This window comes from Cervus elaphus, chromosome 13 (assembly GCF_910594005.1).
Source record: "Cervus elaphus chromosome 13, mCerEla1.1, whole genome shotgun sequence".
NCBI lineage: Eukaryota > Metazoa > Chordata > Mammalia > Artiodactyla > Cervidae > Cervus > Cervus elaphus.
The window spans coordinates 68,782,293-68,801,677 of NC_057827.1; the positions used below are offsets into that span (position 1 = coordinate 68,782,293).

Here is a 19,385-nt window from a genome sequence, read left to right on the forward strand (position 1 = left end):
GAAAGACATACTATTCAAGGCTATCAGTTCTGTCTCTTAGCACTTTGAGGATGATACTCTCCTGTCTTCAGGACTCCTTTGTTGAGACATCTTATTAATAATTATTCGTAGTTATTTGCCTTTTTTCTCTGACATATGAATATGTCATTACTTCTGAGGTTTTATTGTTTCATTACAAGATATGTATGTGTGTATTTCTTTTCATGAATCTTGTTCAAAGCTTGTGTTTCTGAGGATACAGGCCTTTCGTTAGTTTTGGATAATTTTTAGCCCTTATCTCTGCCTTCTCTTATCCTATTTTATTTTCTTCTGGAATCCCAATTAGACGTAGGTTGGACTTTTGTATTCTATCCTCTATGACTCTCAACTTCTCTTTCTTCATTTATATCTTTGCCGCACAGATCTGTCATCTAATTCAGGGATTTTTCTTTCAGCTGTGACTCCTGCTTTTTAATCTGCCACTGAGATTTTAAATTCTTTTGATTCTTTTTCATATGTATTTAATTATTTCTGATAGTGGTTTGCTCTTATGTTTCAGTTTCCTTTATATTCCTTTAAAACTTTAAAGCCTTTTTTGTTATTGAAGTGTAGTTGATTTATTGTGTTTCATGTGTATAGCAAAGTGATTCAGTTACATACTCTCTTTCAGATTCTTTTTCACTGTAGGTTATTATAAGATATTGAATATAGTTCCCTGTGCTACACAGTAGGTCTTTGTTTATTATTTTATATGTAGTAGCACATATCTGCTAGTCCCAAATTTCCAATCTGTCCTTCCCCTTAAGCACATTTCCATTGCGGTTCTGGTTCTTCTCCGTCCACATGGAATCAGTGGAGCTGGGCTGAGTTCTGGTTCTCCTCTGTCCACGTGGAATCACTGGAGCTGGCTGACGGGTGTCAGGTTCTGGTAGTGCCTTTTCAGCTGAGTCCTCTTCATGGGCCTGTTTCCCTGTGGTCATCTCTAACTGTGAGCTGTGTGGCTGGTCCTAACACCTGTGAATCCTGAGGGGCCTGGGCTGAGACTGAGTCCCCAGAGGTGGCGTTTATGGCCCCTCTGCCAGGCCCCTTGAAGTGTTACAGACAAGGAAGCATGTCAGATCAGCTGCCTGCATGGAGCTTTTGACTGGGAAGGGAGAGTAACTTCAAACCCCAGTGCTGGATGGGGCAGGTTTGTGATTACAGATCCTTATGGACTCTTCTTATTCACTCCAGTCAGTGCCTGAGATACAAGACTGAGTTCCTTGTCAGCTCCGTTTGCCAGCAAATTGATTTTTCCTTAGTTCACACTTTTGCTGAGCATTAGGTCTTCACGGGTTCTGGCTTTACAGGGAGGTCAGGTCCAGCTCCCCAGCTCGTCTGGCCCGAAGCCTTGTTCTCATTAACCCTGCTCACTGAGGAATTCTGGGTCTGGGTGTTGGCTGGATCACTGGGTAGCCTGTGGCTTCAGAGCTGGCTTCTGTTCTGTTCTGGCTTCTGTTCTGGTTTGACAGGACTCTCTTTGGTTTCGGCTCTTGTAGATTTTCTTTTTTCTTTTTCCATTTATTTTTATTAGTTGGAGGCTAATTACTTTACAGTATTGTAGTGGTTTCTGCCATACATTGACATGAATCGGCCATGGATTTACATGGGTTCCCCATCCTGAACCCCCCTCCCACTTCCCTCCCCATCCCATCCCTCTGGGTCATCCCAGTGCACCAGCTGCAAGCACTTGTCTCCTGCATCCGCCCTGGACTGGCAATCTGTTTCACACTTGATAACATCCATGTTTCGATGCTGTTCTCTCAGATCATCCCACCCTCGCCTTCTCCCGTATAGATTTTCTTTACTTTATAGAGATCAGCTGCCCATTTCAAAAAGTGTTTTATGTGTCTTATTCAGCATTTCTAGGTGTTTGGAGGGGAATGTTTTCCAGAACAGCTAGAGTGTTATCCTGTCAAAAGTTGAAACTTCATATTTTGTTTCTATCTGAAGTATAGTCGGGTATGATAGTCTGATTCTTTGGATGTTTTGGTTCTTACGTCAAGAATGATGACATTTATTAGTAATCATATTAAAGAATGTTAAGTCAAGCTTAGTACATTGGTTTATTGAAAGCATGTTTATAGGGCATTGCAGTTTCCAGCCCATCTGAGTGATGATTTTTATTTTGAAGACATTCATTCAGAAAAATTACACAGCTGTTCTGATTTTGTGCTACGACATGGCAAGATCTCCAATAAGCAATTTTGATTCCTGATGGAGTAGCAATTTTTGTAATTACAAATTCCCAGGAAAAATATTCTTTTTTATTTTGGCCATGCCATGCAGCATGCAAGATCTTAGTTCCCCAAACAAGGATCAGACCTGCACGCCCTGCAGTGGAAGTGCAGAGTCTCAACCACCAGACCACCAGGGAAGCCCCGCTGGCGTGTCAGACGGTACACGTGTAAGGCGTGCTGTGTCCCTTTCTTGCCTGCGAGCGGAGGTGGAGCCGTCCCTCACAGTCCCTGCCCTCTGCTCACTGTCCTGCTCCTCCTTGGCCGACCCTGCCTCCCATGTCCACGGCCTGGGTCTGCTAGAGCCCCGAGGCCGAGCAGGGCTTCACTCTGTATTCACACTCAGGCAGAGTCCTGACTCGGTTCTCCCGGGCTGTGTGACCTGAGACCAGTTTCACAGCCTTGGTATCACGAGGATAGCTCCAGCACCCACGCTCTTGGTGGTCTGAGGATCCCAGGGGGTAACACCTGTGCAGTGCCGGCCAGGCGGCCTGTGCCCTGTCCCTCGCTGCTGCCGTCATCCTGACCAGGCCTCCCACTCGTCTTTGCTCCCCAGTTTCACCACCCTGGTGCCTGTGGAGTTGGCTACTTCTCTTGACTGGGCGCGAACTCGCTCTGCCTGAACTGGCGCAGAAAGCTCCCAGCTGGTCTTCTGCCTGGGCCCACAACCTCCTCCTTCCAGCCTGTTCTGGTGGGCGTCCCAGTAAGGCTTCAGACTGGTACACCTGCAAAAGCCAGCGTCTTCAAGGGTCCTGCTTTTCCTTCCTGTCGTTTAAGATCTAGCTCCCTTACCCTGTGTCATGCTCTGGCACCAGGCATGTTTATAGCCTGAACAGGGCCTGAAAGCAAGCTCCGGCGTGACCACCTCCGCTCGCTGGGGGCGGCTCTCTGGTGCACGTCTCACTGCTGCAGCCCCGCTCTGAGAGGCCGGGCTCTCGCCCTGCCGTGTGTTAGCCCAGCAGCTGACTCAGGATCCTGAACTCGGGGGGGTGCTCTCAGGTTTGACAGATTGATTGCCATGTAAATTACTGCATCAGGGTTCAAAATGGCTTATTGAAGATCTTGCCATGTGTCTTAGCAAGGTGGAAATGGTTGTGTGATTTTTCTGAATGAGTGGTTTCAAAATTAAAAAAACGATTATTCAGGTTCATTGGAAGCCCAAAGATCTGTATTCAGTGCTTGACATATGCTTCTTACTAAACGAACGTATTAAGCCTGCATTAATGTTATTTAACATGATTATTGATGTAAGAATCAAACACCAGGAATAAGTTTATGAAGCACTCTGAAGTGTGTTGTCTTGTTGATCCTCCCTCCCGCACACCTCTGTGGCAGGTACACGTCATGGATGACAGTTGGTGGGTGACTTGTCCATGTTGAGAGAGCAGGAAGCAGAGCTTGGGAGTGGGACAGGTCTTCTGATTCCAGACTCTGGTTTCGGGGGGAGCAATCTCTCTTGTCCAAGCTCCTTAGAATTCTCTTGAGAAGAGCTCAGTGGTTCACACTTCGTTATTTCAAAAATAAAAAACCTGGAAAGAAAAAGAGAGATAATTATCTTTCTGAGCTATATACATTTTCCATCAGGAATATGTATAGGCTGCTGTGTGGTGAGGTTTTCCATTTCATGCAGGCACTGTTTCACAGTTTGGAAGCTGGCCCAGTGGCAGGCCCATTTGATTTCAGATGCTTGCTCTTTCAGGGGAGAACCGAGTCCATCACGGTGGTGAAGCTGCTGAGCTGCTTCGACGACCTGGTGGCCGCAGGCACAGCCTCTGGGAGGGTTGCAGTTTTTCAGCTTGTATCCTCGCTGCCAGGGAGAAATAAACAGGTAAGTGCCAACCATTTTAGCATTTCTTAATTTCTTGGCAAATTCCTCACATCCTTTAAAATGAGAAGTCGTCATCTGCTGAGAAAGTATTTGCTCAGAAAAGCCTAACTCTGTGCTCTTCATAGTCAGATAGCATTTTGTTGCTGGTAGGACACTTGGTGAAAAGCACACATGGGTAATTTAAATTGTTTAGTAGTCTCTGGCTCCTCCCCGTCAGTTTTCAAGGTAAATAGACAGATGGGTCCTTGTGCAGGGTTTTGCATGGAAAGCAGCTTGGGAACACCAGTTCCTCCACCAAACGGGAGGGATTGCATATCACCTTGTCCACACAGCTCTATCTCACAGTGTCTCTCCTTTTCTTCTTCTTGTGTGTATTTTTATCGTTTATTCATAGCTTCGGAGGTTTGACGTCACTGGCATTCACAAAAATAGCATAACAGCTCTGGCTTGGAGCCCCAATGGGATGAAACTGTTCTCTGGAGATGATAAAGGGAAAATCGTCTATTCTTCTCTGGATCTAGATCAGGTAAATCATTTTCAGAAGTATTGCTAGTCTGATACTTGGAGAAATTATAGCTGGTCAGTTTGTATTCTTGAACCTTGTCCCATTTTTTCTGGCTGTGCTGGTCAGCTGTGGGATCTCAGTCCCCCAACCAGGGACTGAACGCAGGCCTCATGAGTGAAAGCCTGGAATCCTAACCTCTGGGCCACCAGGAAACTGCCTGTTGTCCTTTTACTCTCAGTTGTTGTTTGTAACACTTTCTTTCCAGGGCTTTCCTGACGCTTTGTAAGCTTCTACTTCTGTGTGTTAAGAATCGGCCTTTCTTTCTACTCAAACACTTTTCTCATTCTCCTGTTGTCTGTTGCTACCACTTGGAAAAGAAGCCACTACCGAGCCTTATTCCTTGATGATTTGTAGAGGAGGGTATGAAACATTTCAAAGTCACGACTGTTGTCAACTAAAAAAAAAAAACAATCTAAAAGTTGAGAATTTTTTTTTATTCAGTGGACTTCCTGAGGACTTAAGCCTGGGAGACAGTTTCAGATAACTCTGAGGGACCCTTTCAAAGAGGTGGGGAAGGAATCAGGATCTATAGGAGCTTTGAAAAAACAAACCTGATTGTTGAACATCAAGAAGTGTGCTAATTAAAGAAGAAATAAATCTCAAGTTAATGAATTTAGCACTTTTCTATATGTGGGAAGATGCAAGAGTCTGGGCTCACTGAAATCACAGTCCTTTATTTGCACCTTAACTGTCTAGGGCCATTGTCCCGTGCTCTTCCATCCTGAACCCCTTCAGCCACCTGTTGAGGGCAGCCCGCAGTGGCTGATGGCTTGATGCAGGGTAGCCTGTGTATCTCCACCCTGAGTTCCCTGAGGGTCCGCCCTGGGGTGGGGAGAGGACAGCCCTGTGGCTGATGGCTGCAACCTCCTTTGTATACTGATACGGCAGGCGGCAGTCTTGGTCCACTCTGTGGACAGCGGTCGGAGTGGGTGGTGAACTCACCCCAGGCCAACTTTGGTTGTGGGAGAATGGTGGAGGAGGAGGACGTTTGGTGGCAGCAGGGAGCCAGCTCCACCCCTGTATTTGCTCTTTAAGCCTCTGGACAGAGCCCTAAGCCTCACATTCTGATCTTTAGTCAGTAGATAAGAATCCCAGGCTCCCCGGGGTCCAGGCACCAGGTCATGCCCAGCAGAGCTCGGCTTCAAACTGAGGGTCTGCTTCTGTTGTGTGGGTGGCTTTAAGCCTGCCTGGGCTTTGTTTTGTCAGACGTCTGCCTAGTTGGGATGCACTCCTTGGTGGTATAGTCCTTTCGTCTTATTTGTAGCCTTTATTCCTAGTGCGTCCAGAAATTCACCGATTACTAGCTGGGTAACTCTGAGTCCCTCTAATCTGAGACTGACCTGTCTATCATGAATATTCTGTCGCAGTAGTTCTCAAACTTTTTGGTCCCAGGACCCCTTTACACTATACCTCTGAAAAAGAGCACTCCAGAGGTTGTGTTTGTATGGGTTAAGTTTTTGTATGTTTTTGTGAAAATAAATACTACTGAGAATTCCCTGGTGTTCAGTGGTTAGGACTCTGAGCTCTCAACACCGAGGGCCCGGATTCAATCCCTGGATGGAAAATCCCACAAACTGCAAGGTGAGGCCAAAAACAAAACATGGAACATGGGACTCGCCAGGTGGTCCAGTGTTTAAGACTCCTCGCTTCCATGCTGGAGGCCTGGGTTTAATCCCTGGTTGGGAAACTAAGATCCCACATACCTTGCAGTGTGACAGAAAAAAAACCCAAAAAACTACTACTACTTTGAAGAGCAGCATTGCTTTACGTTTTTGCTTATCTCTTTATATCTGCTCTGCCTCAATAGAAGACAGCTGGGTTCTGCATTCGGTTTGTCACAATACTTTGCTTTGGTTGGGGTCTATCAAGAAAATTTGGCCTCACACAGACATGTGGTGGGAAATAGGAGTATTTTACTAGCCCTTCCAGAGAATTGTATTATGTTCTTCTTTAATCACATCCCCAAATTGACTAACGGTAGTTTCTTTAAAGGTTGGTTACAACATGGAATCTGAAAGCATGTGGATGAATTTTTGTTGCTCTGTTACAATGAAATCCATTGGTCTGTCTTGCACTTCACAGGACTCCTTGACTCATTTTGTGTGATTTTGTAATTCTGTAAGTTTGTGTGTTGGTCACTTGGGAAATATTGATATACTGAGTGATGCAGATCTTCCAAATGTTGATACATTTAATTTTATGATATAAAGCAAGAACAGCACCTTTGTTAATATCTCCATCATTCTGATGAGAAAGGTCTTGAGCTGTTGGGAATGTCAGGTTCACAAGAGTGGGTACAGGTTTTCAGATTCTGATCTTCACTTGTGAACTTGAAGATTAAGTCTTATTATCAGCAACAAATACCCTCACTTATTTTCCTTGAAGTGACAGATATGCTTTATTCCTTCTGAGAAAATGCCTGCCAAATACCCAACTTTGAATAATTCTAGTATTTCAAGTAAAAATGTATTTTGTGGGGGAAAGAAGTTCAGCTCCCAGCTCGTACAGTTGTCCAAGTGCTCCTCCTCAAAAGAGCCACAGGACTTCAGCTTCAGCCGGAGAGCCGTGTGCAGGCCCGGTTTCATCACAGAATACAAGGACAGGTGTCCCCAAGGTCAAGATTTGTTGGGATTGTCATTTTCCTGCATAGTAGACCTTCTGAAGTGAAATTCACGTTTCTGCTGCACATGCCCAGTGGCTGAGGGCACCGTGACAGCTCCTGGAGTTTGGTGCCCTGCTTGCCTTGGGGTCCCCCCCACCCCAATCTTTCAGGAGCTCTGTCCACCAACAGTATGAACCACTGCTCCGTGAAGAAGGCAGATAAAACCTCACATTATGATGAAAAATGACTTTGACCTCGAGAGGTCCTAGGGGACCCTCGGGGACCGTGGCCACACTGTGAGAACTGCCGCTCTCCAGGAGAACGTTTTGTTAAGGTTTCCGGGACCCCGTGCTTGCACTTCCTGGTGTCGCTCCCACAGTGAGGGTTGCACCCTGGGAACACTGCTCACGCACGTCAGGAAGTGGAGGGAAGAGCCGCACGCAGAGGGCACTGTCCTTGTGTGGTGCTGACCCACTCCCAGCACCGATCGTCTCGCTGTGTCTCACTGTGAGCACTGTTCCCTGAACCCACGGTAGGCAAGGCGCGGGCTAAGAGGCTGGAAGCAAATGTGGGGCGCCGCAGGAACTGCAGACACTTTATTCTCTCCTCGCTGACACAGCGGACAACATAACCGCCCACAATCCTTCAGGGCTTTTCCAGATGAAGCTTGTTTATACTTAACCAGAACAAAAGTAGCCTGTGGCCAGGCGAGTACCTCCTGACGCACACGCACAGTGCCTTGAGCAATCTCAGCTGTCAGACAACTGCACAGTCATTGTTTACAGAACGGGGACTGAGAGAGCCTGACTGGTGCCATCTTGTTAATTTCCTCACATCTTGGCATCCTGCTCATTTGTTCCCAGCTTTATTGAGGTTCTGATCATTTTTTTAAAGCACAGGTGTTTGATGAGATTTGCAGAAAAGATGTATGGTTTTGCACAGTGAAAGTCGCTCAGTCCTGTCTGACTCTTTGTGACCCCGTGGACTGTACAGTCCATGGAATTCTCCAGGCCAGAATACTGAAGTGGGTAGCCTTTCCCTTCTCTAGGGTATCTTCCCAACCCAGGGAGCGAACCCAGGTCTCCTGAATTCCAGGTGGATTCTTTACCAGCTGAGCCACAAGGGAAGCCCTTTGCACAGTACAATACAATGAGTTTAATTCCATTACAAGCTAAGTTGAAAGCTAAAAAACTGCAGCCTGTGTAAGTACAGATGGGAAGGAACTCTGGCTTAATGTCCATGATAGTGGAGGTAATGGGAATTCCCCCGTCTCAGTCACGCTGGTGGTTACACACCGGCATGCTTTTGTCGACATTCATAGAATCATATATCTAAAAAGGGTGACTTTTACTGTATGTAAATCTTACAGTAAATCTGATGGCTGCTCCCTTTTCCCCCACAAAGGCCTACAACATTGCATCAGTGTTTCCTAAACAATTAAAGAAGCAGGCTTTTGGAGAAGAGTGACTTACGGGAGCAGATATTGACGCAAAGACACGTCACTTGTGTCAGCAGCAGAGTTCTGTGCAGAGCTCTACTTCGCTCTTTAACATACTTAATACCATTTCATTTCTTTCTAACCTGTCTCTTCTGACCCTTTCAGTGGGCCAGGATGTAATATCCCCAGAATTACTTTGAACTCTGTGGAGGAGGTTGTGATATGAATTTTGATGGTTGTCACAGTAATTTTTTAGAAAGTCCCATTGTGTTCTGTTGGAATAAACAGTACACATGGTGCAATGTATTTCCACTTAGATCTTTATGGATTCCTCCTTCTTTGAACCTTGTTGTAGGGAAAGAGCAAATTAGCCAGGATGGCGGTGGCCATGGCCTCTTGCACTCACCCCACGAGTTGTAAATTCATGGTTGTGTAACAGCTGAGAGTGTTTGTAGCACTGCGCACGCGCAGTGACCTCTATACGCCCCATCTGAGAAACTCAGGAGCGGCGAGCCGAGGTGTGTTGAGTTGGATCATTGTCGTCGCTGTTGCATCAGCCGGTGGAGAGTGAAGCGGGTCTGCCTTGCTTCTGGGAATGAAGGATGCCCGCGGCTCCCGTGGCTCCTCACATTCTGGCTTACCCGCTCGTGCCTTGCCTACCCCAGTTCAGCGAACAGGGAGGTACAGAGTGACACATGTACTGCAAGCATTTTCTAAAATCATACAGAAGTGTTAAGTGTTTCTTGCTAACCTTGCTGTGGCCTGACACAGATGGTGACCCTGACGGTTTTCTCACCAGTGAGCGCTTCTCCGGGTAGTATCATCGCGGTGGGCTGACACTGAACCCGTGAGAATGTGCGCCTTCATCTAAGGCAGACAGTGGCCGGAATGCAGACCCAGGAGGGCCCAGGCAGCCCTGGCAGCTGGGGCGTCCCTGGAGCCGGCCCCGCGGGCCTCACGCGCCTCTCTCCGCAGGGCGTCTGCCGCTCGCACCTGCTGCTGGAGGAGCCGGCCTCCATCGTGCAGCTGGACTACAGCCAGAAGGTGCTGCTGGTCTCCACGCTGCGGCGGAGCCTGCTGTTCCACACCGAGGAGCGCTCCGTGCAGCAGGTCGGGGCACAGCCGCGGAGAAGGTGAGCCTCGCTGGGGCCGCGGCCTGAGGGCCGGCGCTCCAGGTGGGCCCCCAGCCCCCCCCGAAGCTCATGCGGGCGTTTGCTCCTTGCAGGCCACTGCCTGCACAGCTCGCTCAGAGGTCAGGGTCGGGTGGGCATTCCCGCCTCGCTCCCTCTGTGAACCACGCCACTGTGGACGCAGGTGGCCTCAGCGCTACTGGCTGTGTTCCCTGCCGTGGAGCCTAGTGAGGGGTGCGGCCAGGATGTGGGCTGTAACCCGGGGTGGGGTGTCCTGAAGAAGGGGGGCCAGGCCTGGAAGGGGTCAGAGCTCCTGGCTGAGAGGGGACCCCTTCCGTGACCTGCGCCTGCTAGAAGAACAGCTGCAGCAGGGTCGGTCCAGCCCCATCCCTGGCGGCTGGAGCTGGAGGAGTGCCAGGGGAAGGAGCACTGCTGTCTGCAGAGGAAGGGGGTGGGGGACGGCAGGGGGGCACCGGAGCTGGGAGGGAGTGGGGTGGGTGGATGAGCGCGGGGCTGGTGGTGCCAGCCTCTGGTCCTCTCAGCGTCCGTTATGCTGTGTCCTGGGCTTTGCAGGAACACAGTGCAAGTTTATTCCTTCTGCTTGGCAGAGCAGCCCATGGCTGTTCAGATGGTCACATCTTCCCTTTGGCTTTGCCTTTCTGAGTTGAACACCCCGTTAATTCCATTGACAGTTGATCTTCGTACAGCGATCATCTCCCTTTTGGCTCCTGGGAAGCCCAGCAGGACCCGCCGCTCAGGCTTGGTGGCCCTGCAGACTTGGCTGGCCTCTCCCTCTGCCAGGGCCCTGCTCTCCCCCTCACGTCTTGTCCTGGCTTCTCTGTCGGTGTCTTGCTGCGTTTTGTCTTTTTGGAGGGAAGGTGGCGTGCAAAGAGAGAGACTTAAAAACCAATTACCTTCACACGGATCGTGTACCCAGCAGTCTTTCCCTTCACACCTGGCCTTCTCACCGCCTGCATGATGCCTCAGCACCTCCGAGTGACCCTCTCCTGGTGGGTCTGTGTGGCCAGGCATTTGGGCACACTTGCTGGGCACCGTCTCAGATGCAGAGACAGCTAAGTGAGTCCCCTTTCTCTTAGGGAGCTGTGTTAGAGACGTGGGGGACCACAGAGTGAACAGAAATACTTCTAACCTGTGTCCTGACAGCTTGTCTCTGTCATGTGCTGTTAGATCGTGATTAGAAAAGGACCCCAACGACGACTGCCTCCTGGAGCTGTGGCTTCGGTCACCAGGCATCCCACCGGGCGGCATCCGGGGCTCAGCAGGGAGCCAGCCTCTGCCCTCGGAGATGCCGGTCTCGGCATGGGCCGTGCTCGGAGGCAGCATCTGGGTGAAGGGTTGGGTGGGCGCGGGCAGCCAGTGGAGGCCTCTGGGGAGGAGATCCTGGGCTGAAGCCTCCAGCGTGCAAAGAACCTTCCAGTCTCGGGAGCAGCAGGTGCCAAGGCCCTGCATTGGGCCCAGGCCTGGAATGTTCAAAGAGCCAGAGGGGAACTGGGGCGGCTGTGAAGGGCAGGCAGGTACTGGAAAGGAAGACCCAAGCCAGTCCTTGCCCCTGAGTTACTCCAGGCAGGATGGGAAGCCAGGGGGCTTTAGGCAGGAGGAGGGCGGCCTGAGTGCGCCTGGTTCTGCACATCGAGGCGGCGGCTATCGGAGTCCTGGGCGCGACGTGGAATCCACCTGGGCCCCCGGCATGAAGAGGGGTGGGAGGGGGAGGTAGGGGTGATTTGGGGATGAATTCGATATAGGGGGCAAGGGGAGAACAGAGTAAGGAAGGATTTCTGTGCCCTTGGCTAAAGTAGCTGGATGGAAAGAGAAGCCCTTTAACTTAGACAGAAGCCCTGGGTTAAGGTCTGGACGTCTGGATTCTCTCTTGGGCGTGTTGTGTTCTAGAGGCCTGTTAGGTGGCTAAGCCGGAATCCCCACTGGGAGTAACGTGCTCAGGTCGGCAGCTCAGGAGAGGGGGCTCGGCCGGAAGTGAAGATGAGGCGGTCAGATGCAGGTGACACTGAGCCCCCTGGCCTGGATGAGGTCACCTTGGGAGCGTGTTTCCCATTCAACCCTGGAGGGTCCTTCTTGGGTGTCTGCTCTGCCTGGTGCCCTTCGCAGTCTGGGGAAGACCGCTCTGAGCAAGGGGGACAAGAGCTCTGGTCTTCAGGAGCTCACGTTCCTGTGGGGGAGACTGACGTTAAATAACCAGGTTCTAGAATGTTCAGCAGAAGTAATAAGTGGGTGGAGCTTCGAGGATGTCTGCCTTGTTGTTTTGCGTAGGCAGACGTGTCCCTACCCTCCTGTGCAGCGGGGTCTGAACCCATTCCTGGGAGAGGACGGGGGGAGCCAGGAGGACCCCTCAGAGGGGCGCAGGCCAGGTGTGGGGCGCAGAGGAGGGGCTGGGAGCCCGTCCACAGGCTTCACGGCCCCGCTTGGGGCTGTGTTCCTCCAGCGCTGTGAGAGTCACAGGCTGTGTCGACTCTCGCCACCCTGTGGACGGGGTGAGGGCGGCCGCCACGGAGACCGCCAGGGTCCCGGGTGGCCGAGGTGAGAGTCGGGCTCACACCAGGGCAGGGTGGCAGGGATGCTTGGAAGGCAGAGCCGATGGCTTGGCTGGCTCTGGGTTGTGGGAGCAGGAGAGCCGTCGGAGGTGGTGGTCCGGGCAGTGGGTAGAGCGTCACTGCGGGCAGGGCGTGGTCTTCCTCCGGGGCCAGGCTGGGGTGGCAGGTGGGGGCGTGCATGTGCCCAGGCCCGCAGGTGGCCGCGGAGTGCCCTTGAGGGCCTCTAGACGGCATTTAGAGCTCTGGGACCTGGGAGCTTACTGATGTGTGAGTGTCACTGGCCCCGAGCAAGGCGCCCAGCTGGACCTCCGGCTCTGGCAGCATGGTGGCCAGGCACACCTCCCTTGTGGGGGCTTCCCTGGGGGTCTAGTGCTTAGGACTCCGCTCTTCCACTGCAAGGGGTGCGGGTTCAATCCCTGGCCAGAGAACTAAGGTTCTACACGCCATGTGGCTTGGCCAAAAAAATCCCACCTCCGTCGTGGGGCACAGGCCGCACGCTGGGTGGGCACGTGGGCCCGCCTGCGGGGAGACCAGGTGGTGGTGCAGGTCATGGCCCTGAGCCCAGGAGGGCTGCGGCGGGCCCGGCTTGGCCCGAGGGCAGCGGAGGTTGTCCTGTCAGCGGGGAAGCCGGGCCCAGGACCAGCTGCAGGGAGCGGTGGGTGATCCAGCCCGTGAACCCCCTCAGATTGAACAGAACAGCACGTTTGTGTCTCCCAGAAGACCGCAGCACGCAGCCGTCCGCTTCTCCTCTGTGTCTGGCAGCAGGCCATCCTGGGGCCAGGTGGGTGTGGAGCCTGGGCCCCGCCCAGCCACGTTGGCCCTGGGGCAGCTCGCTCTCTGCCCTCTGGTGCCTTTGGGCATCCGGCTGTCTGGCGTCCAAGCTATGACTTGTCGTCTTGTTTCCGGCTCTCTGTCTTGCTCAGTGTTATTGTACATAAATTAGAAGATCTGATTTATGGTTAGAATTTGATAACTAGAAACACTTCTTTCATGTTGGTGTGTCTCATAAAGGCAATGAAGATATTTTTTAAAGTCATCATTGATATATCTAGAAAACAGCCCCACCAAAGTTGAGAAACTAGGTTGATTTATGATTTTAGAATCCTGCAGAGCTTTGACCTTAAAAGTTGGAGTTTTTGTGTCCGATTCAGAATGACATCAGCCGGTGCTGGGGAGTCACCCTGTGTGTGGGTGGCGGCCAATTCGGGGTGGAGGGCAGTTTGCCCTGGGCGGTATGTAGCCAGTTATCCCTGGCTCACCACCTTCTCCTAGCCTGCTGCCGACACGTTTCAGCGGCTCCTTGGAGCAGGGCCCCCGCCTGCCGTGCTCAGCTTGTCCTTCCCCAGAGGGTCATGGTCTGCTCAGTGTCCAAGGTCTAGCCTTCCACGCCCCAGGCAAAGCGTGTCCCCTTAGTCTAGAGGCCTCGAGCAGCTCTTGGAGCTGCGGAGGTGGCGCGTCTCTGACACACGTCGGCTGCAGTGTGTTACATGCCGGGGCCAAGACCTTCCTCCTGCATCTTTCACGTTGCCTGCACCACTGCTTCTCACATGGTGTGGGAGCTCGCTAAACATTGGTTAAAATGAAGGCTTTAGTCATGCCACTTGAAGTGGCAGATTTTTAAGAGAACTTCTAGTAGAAGGAAGATACTTAGATTTGGAAGTTGGATCACCAAACAGAAATTGACAGGAAAGGCAGGAGAAAGAGGTTATGGGCTGCCCTGCTGGAACTCCTGTGGGCATCTCTGTTGGAGAACCTTTCCAGAACAAATCACCAAAGGCAGTAATCACCACTGCTGACCGTGGAGTTGCCAGAATGACCCATGGTGTCAGGTTAGTCTGACGATCTTTACTTCAGAGTTGAATTGATATCGTGTCCTCCTTGGACCCTGTCCAGAGGAATGCAGTGAGATGCTGAACCGCAGAGAAGCACCCAGCTAAGTTGGCCTGCGTGGGATGTCCCGGGGCGCTGGGATGCCGCCCTGGGAGTCCAGGGCTGCTGTGCAGGCTGAGGTGGGGCCCGGCACCCACAGGAGCACGACGGGAAAGGTGGAGGTCGAGGCAGGTGAGCGTTTGGGGGGCCTACCGTGTCACCGGCATTGCTTATTGTCTTGGATTATCATTCAGCCTCATGTCAACCTTTGAGGTGGGAGTTATCCCTGGTTTACAGATTAGGAAGCTGATATCCACAGCATGGAGTGACTGTCAGGGCTGTGGGACTTCCCTGTGGTCCAGTGGCTAAGACTCTGCACTCCCGACGAAGGGGGCCTGGGTTCAGTCCTTGGTCAGGGAACTAGGTCCTGTGTGACACAAATAAGAGTTTGAATGAAGATCAGAGATCCCGCATGCTGCAACTAAAGCCTGGCGCGGCCAAGTAAGTATTAAAAAACAAGCCACAATTCCTTCTGCTGTTTAGAATCAGGGAAGTACAGAGAATCAGAGGACTTAGGGTTAAACTGAACTCTTACTCTTCGAACCCTGGGAGACACAGGGGTTCGGCAGAGATGTGGAGCAGCAAGAACTCCCAGGTTGCTGATGGGAGTGCGGGCTGGTGTAAACACATTGTGAAAAGTTTGAAATTGTCTTCCTGACCTGAATCTGCTCTTAATCAGCAACACGGCAGTCACGCGACAGTCCAGTAGTCCACTCTGAAATGTCCATGACAAACTCTCAGACCTGTGTACTAGGAGGGTATGTGCAGACATGCTCATGGTGAGCAAGATTCAAAATGAAAAAGTGGAAATAATTCAAATACCCATCAACCTGAGGGTGAATAAATCAGGGAGTCCCATATAGCAGTGGAAATGAATGAGCCACAGCGCTTTTGTCAACAAGGATAAAATCTCAGAATTATTAGGTTAAAAGCAAGTTGCAAAAGACTACAAATAGCATCGTACTTTGTAGGACAAATGATAGACAAAAGTATGTCTATACCAAAGTATGTGGTGTTTAGGAGTACGTAGGTATGTGGTTAAACTTTTGATAGAAGCAAGGGAGTAATAAACACAGAATTCAGTGTAGGACTCACACCTGGGGCCCGGAGGGGCAGGAGCTCCTTTGGAGCAGGAGAGCATCAACAATATGGCTGTTGGCTTTATTTCCAAAGTTGAGGGGCAAGTTCCTGGGTGTATATATTGTTATTTATTTGTTTTAGATATTTCATGGTACTAAACATAGGAAAACAAAAAACACACCATGCCTGAGGATCAGAAGGGAGATTGTGGGTTTAAGAGAAATTCTGAAAGGGCTGCCCCAGTTCTGGGCCTGAAGCATGTTCCCTGGGGTGCTGGGCTGAACACAGCAGCGGGCGTCGGAAGGAGCAGACTTTGAGAGCAGGGAGGCTGCTCGGCCCTGGGCCTCTCTCGTCCTGCCTCCGCTTCCTCTTCTCTGGAACAGGAGTCCTGACTCCAGCCTCATGGGGCTGTGGTTAGGAGTACACCAGCGTGGGGTGTGTAACTGGGATGCGTGCTCTGCGGGGTGCACCCTTCTGGTGGTGCTGTGGGGGTGTGGGCAGAGGCCGTGTCCGCTGTGGGCTCGGGGTGGACTGGTGGTTCACGTGACCAAACACACACAGTAGGAAAGGGTTCAGAAAGAATCTTGCTCTGACTTAGTGCAGAAATTCCTGTTAGACTTAAGATGAGGGGTTGACAGTTAGCACTTTGAATCAGTCCATGTCTCTTTCTTTCTTCCCTCCTTTTTCCCTTGTCATCTCAGCACTGGGAAATTTGGTGCCTGCTTCATACCAGGACTCTGTAAGCAAAGCGATCTAACTTTGTACGCATCCCGGCCTGGGCTCCGGCTGTGGAAGGCTGACATCCACGGGACTGTCCAGGCCACGTTTATCTTAAAAGACGTCTTCGCCGGAGGAGTCAAGCCTTTCGAGCTTTATCCACGCCTGGACTCTGCCGCGCGGGGAGGGTGCAGCTCTCCTGAGAAGCACTTGGGGCTCGTGTCGTGTTTCTTCCAAGAAGGTTGGGTGTTGAGTTGGAATGAATACAGTATTTACCTTCTGGACACCGTCAACCAGGTGAGCCAAGTGATGGTAGCACAGCTTGGCGTCTAGAGGCAGGAGGGTGTGTGTAGACCTCTGCTTCCCCTCTTCTCAGACGGTGGGACAGTGTGGGTCCGACGCGTTGCCTTTCCCAGTGAGCTAGTCACGGAAACCAGGTGAAGGTTTGGTTGTTTTTGTAGATTTGAAAAAATATTTGGTTTAAATATTCGTAGTCCTGTCCCCTGCTAAGAAAGTGTGTGTGTGTGTTTTATTTAAGCAGAAAAGTAAATTTGTTCTTTATAATTTCTTTGGATCTTGTGTTTTATGGCTACCAAACTACCGTGAGCGTAATGAAAGGAGATCAAACCTCAAACATAACCAAGAGTGAGACAGGGGCCCCGTCCCCAGGGGCTCCCCAGGGTGCGGCTGAGCACGGCAGAGCCTCTGGCCTTCTTTCTCCCTCTTGTGCCCTTGTCTCTCCTCCCAAGTGGAGCCACTTCGTTCTGCCATTTCCCCCACTTTACTTGATGATGTGTTTGGACAGCTTTCCAGCATTATCAAATCATGGTTGGAAACAATTTCTGTTTAAAATAGGGTGATGAGATTATTGCCAATAGAGATTGCTTTAGGAATTTTTTTTAAAAAAAGAAACTGTTCAGTTTCAGTGTATTCTTTGTTTTAAAATTTTATTTATTTGTAGTTGCACTAAGTCTTTGTTGCGACATGGGGCACGGTGGCTTGGGGAATCGCCAAGGTGCCTTTTAGCCCTGAGTTTCTCTTCTTAAGGAATGTTTTGAAAGACATTTTTGTATTCTTCCCCAGGTCTAGAGAACACAGCTTTTCTTTTTTCTTTGGGTACTGTTTGAACGTAATGTGTACTTACTAGTTGGTGGGGTCAAGGGATTCTATAATTGTACATCAGTTTCTCTCTTCTGAACACTTACCCAAAGCTTTCCCCAATAGGTGTAATTAACTTCATTTTGTGGGTGGAGAAGTGGAGCCAGAGAGGTGGGTCACGCACAGTCTGAACGTGACAACGCGGTTGGGAGCTTTCAGACGCTGCCAGGATTAGTTAGGGATCAACAAAGGACTTAGACCCATTTTCCCCTCTGCGTTGAGCTAGTCTCCTATTTGCTGTTGAGTGAGAAGCAAGAATGTTTTTCAGTCAGTGAGGGCTCAGGGTTGTCCTGTGTTTGGGGTGCTGTTGGCTTTCCGATGGCGTTGGGGGAGTCCTGTCTCCCCCCTCATTCATTCACAACTGCGACTTGCAGCACCCGCCCGGCCTCTGCCATGGGAATCCACACGGTATGCACCCTAGCCCTGCCAGCCCAGGAGGGCCGGGCCGGGCGGGGCTTTGTGTAAAGGGCTGTGAGCTCTGAGAGTCCTGGGCGTTGCTGAGGAGGGCCCGCTTGTCAGGGACACTTCCCAAGGAGGGGGCGTCTGATTCGAGTTGAAAGTCCCAGTGAGCAGGGCCAGGGAGAGAATCCGAGTGGAGGGCATGGCGTCAGGAGGGTCAGGGCCAGGTTCCGGGCTGGCCAGTGGGTGCGCCTGTGGCGGGGTGGGCTCAGGAGCGTGACGGGGGCCAGCGGAGAGGGCAGCCAGCCAGGGCCAGGGTCCGGACTGGCCAGTGGGTGCACCTGCGGCATGGCGGGCAGGGAGCGACTGCAGGCTCAGTCCCGGAAAGGTCCTGACGGGCACTCAGCCACCATCTGTTGGGTATTACCTCACTTTAGGTTGAATCACTCCAAGTTTCAGAAAGTCATTATAGCAAACAGCAGCTGTTTGACTTCTTCGGATTCCAACACATGCTTGTACAGTTTGAGCTATTACTATTGCCTGGTTTTGTGATTTTCTTTTTCTGGACAGGCCACAATTGCTGGTTTGGAAGGATCAGGTGATATTGTGTCTGTTTCCTGCACAGAAAATGAAATATTTTTCTTAAAGGGAGACAGGAACATTATACGAATTTCAAGCAGGCCTGAAGGACTAGCATCAATAGGTTTGTATTTGTTATAAAATGTATTTGTTACAAAACTTTGTTATAAAATATGTAATTAAAGTTTATAATGTAGAAAACTTACCACTTTTATTTTCATTAAGTGATTGTAACTTTATCTAAAGAGTTATTCAGAGGGTATCCTTTGATTCCTAAAAAACGGTTTATGATACTTTTCTTGAAAATCACCTACTTTCAGTCAGGGTCTCACATTTGCTGGAATTGTTTCTGTGGGTCTGGAGGGTGGGGGGTTGGGTGAGTAGGAAGGGGAGCTCAGCACCCACCCGAGTAATCTCCATCTGATGCTCTGAGCCAGCCTGTGGGGTTGATGCATGAGGTTTCTGAACATTGAAGTCTGTCACCTAGGACACATGTTTTTACCTTTAATAATAAGAGCACATCATCTTTCCCTCCAATAACCACAGTTAAACCAGCTTCTTTACCAGTGCGGGATGGTCTGGAGACATCAGCGTGCTCAGAGCAAGTCCATGGGCCGCGTGCAGAGAAGCTGCCGGCGGCCACGCCTTCCGAGACGAGGCTCCGAGGCTCTTCAGTGGCCAGCTCTGTGGCCAGCGAGCCCAGGAGCAGGAGCAGCTCGCTCAACTCCACGGACAGTGGCTCCGGGCCTCAGACAGCCCCCGAGCTGGGCAGGGGTGGCCCGCTCACCTCGAAGAGGTTCAGCGTGATCAGCTCGGAGGACTTCGACCAGGAGCTCGTGGTGAAGCCTCTCAGAGTGAAAAAGAAGAAGAGGACGAAGAAGACAGGTACCGTCCGCAACAGAGCGCGAGGGGCCTCCTCCCTCCGCGAGGGGCCTCTCACCAGACTTGGGAGGGGGCGGGGGGGCGCTGAGGGCACAGGCAGCGATGTCTGTCCTCCTCAGAGGAGTTTCACTGTGAAATCTTTATCCGTTATTTAACACAAAGCGGTGAACAGTGAATGCAGCTCACCAGCCCTGCTTACAGGTCTGGGTATTAAACTTTTCAATACTTCAGTTAAAAATTTGGTTTATTCGTGTAT

At 50.9% G+C, this 19,385-nt stretch overlaps 1 protein-coding gene across 3 annotated transcripts in view; it reads left to right on the forward strand.

Annotated features, from left to right (window-relative positions):
* Positions 1-19,385, forward strand: part of TECPR2 (tectonin beta-propeller repeat containing 2) — a 100,498-nt gene that overhangs the window by 27,916 nt on the left and 53,197 nt on the right. For all 3 annotated transcript variants that reach the window (XM_043922597.1, XM_043922599.1, XM_043922600.1), the window contains exons 3-8: positions 3,955-4,083; positions 4,478-4,609; positions 9,664-9,821; positions 16,096-16,408; positions 18,239-18,371; positions 18,794-19,132. In XM_043922597.1, the coding sequence (XP_043778532.1) occupies positions 3,955-4,083; positions 4,478-4,609; positions 9,664-9,821; positions 16,096-16,408; positions 18,239-18,371; positions 18,794-19,132 (1,204 nt within the window). The remainder of the gene's footprint in view (positions 1-3,954; positions 4,084-4,477; positions 4,610-9,663; positions 9,822-16,095; positions 16,409-18,238; positions 18,372-18,793; positions 19,133-19,385) is intronic.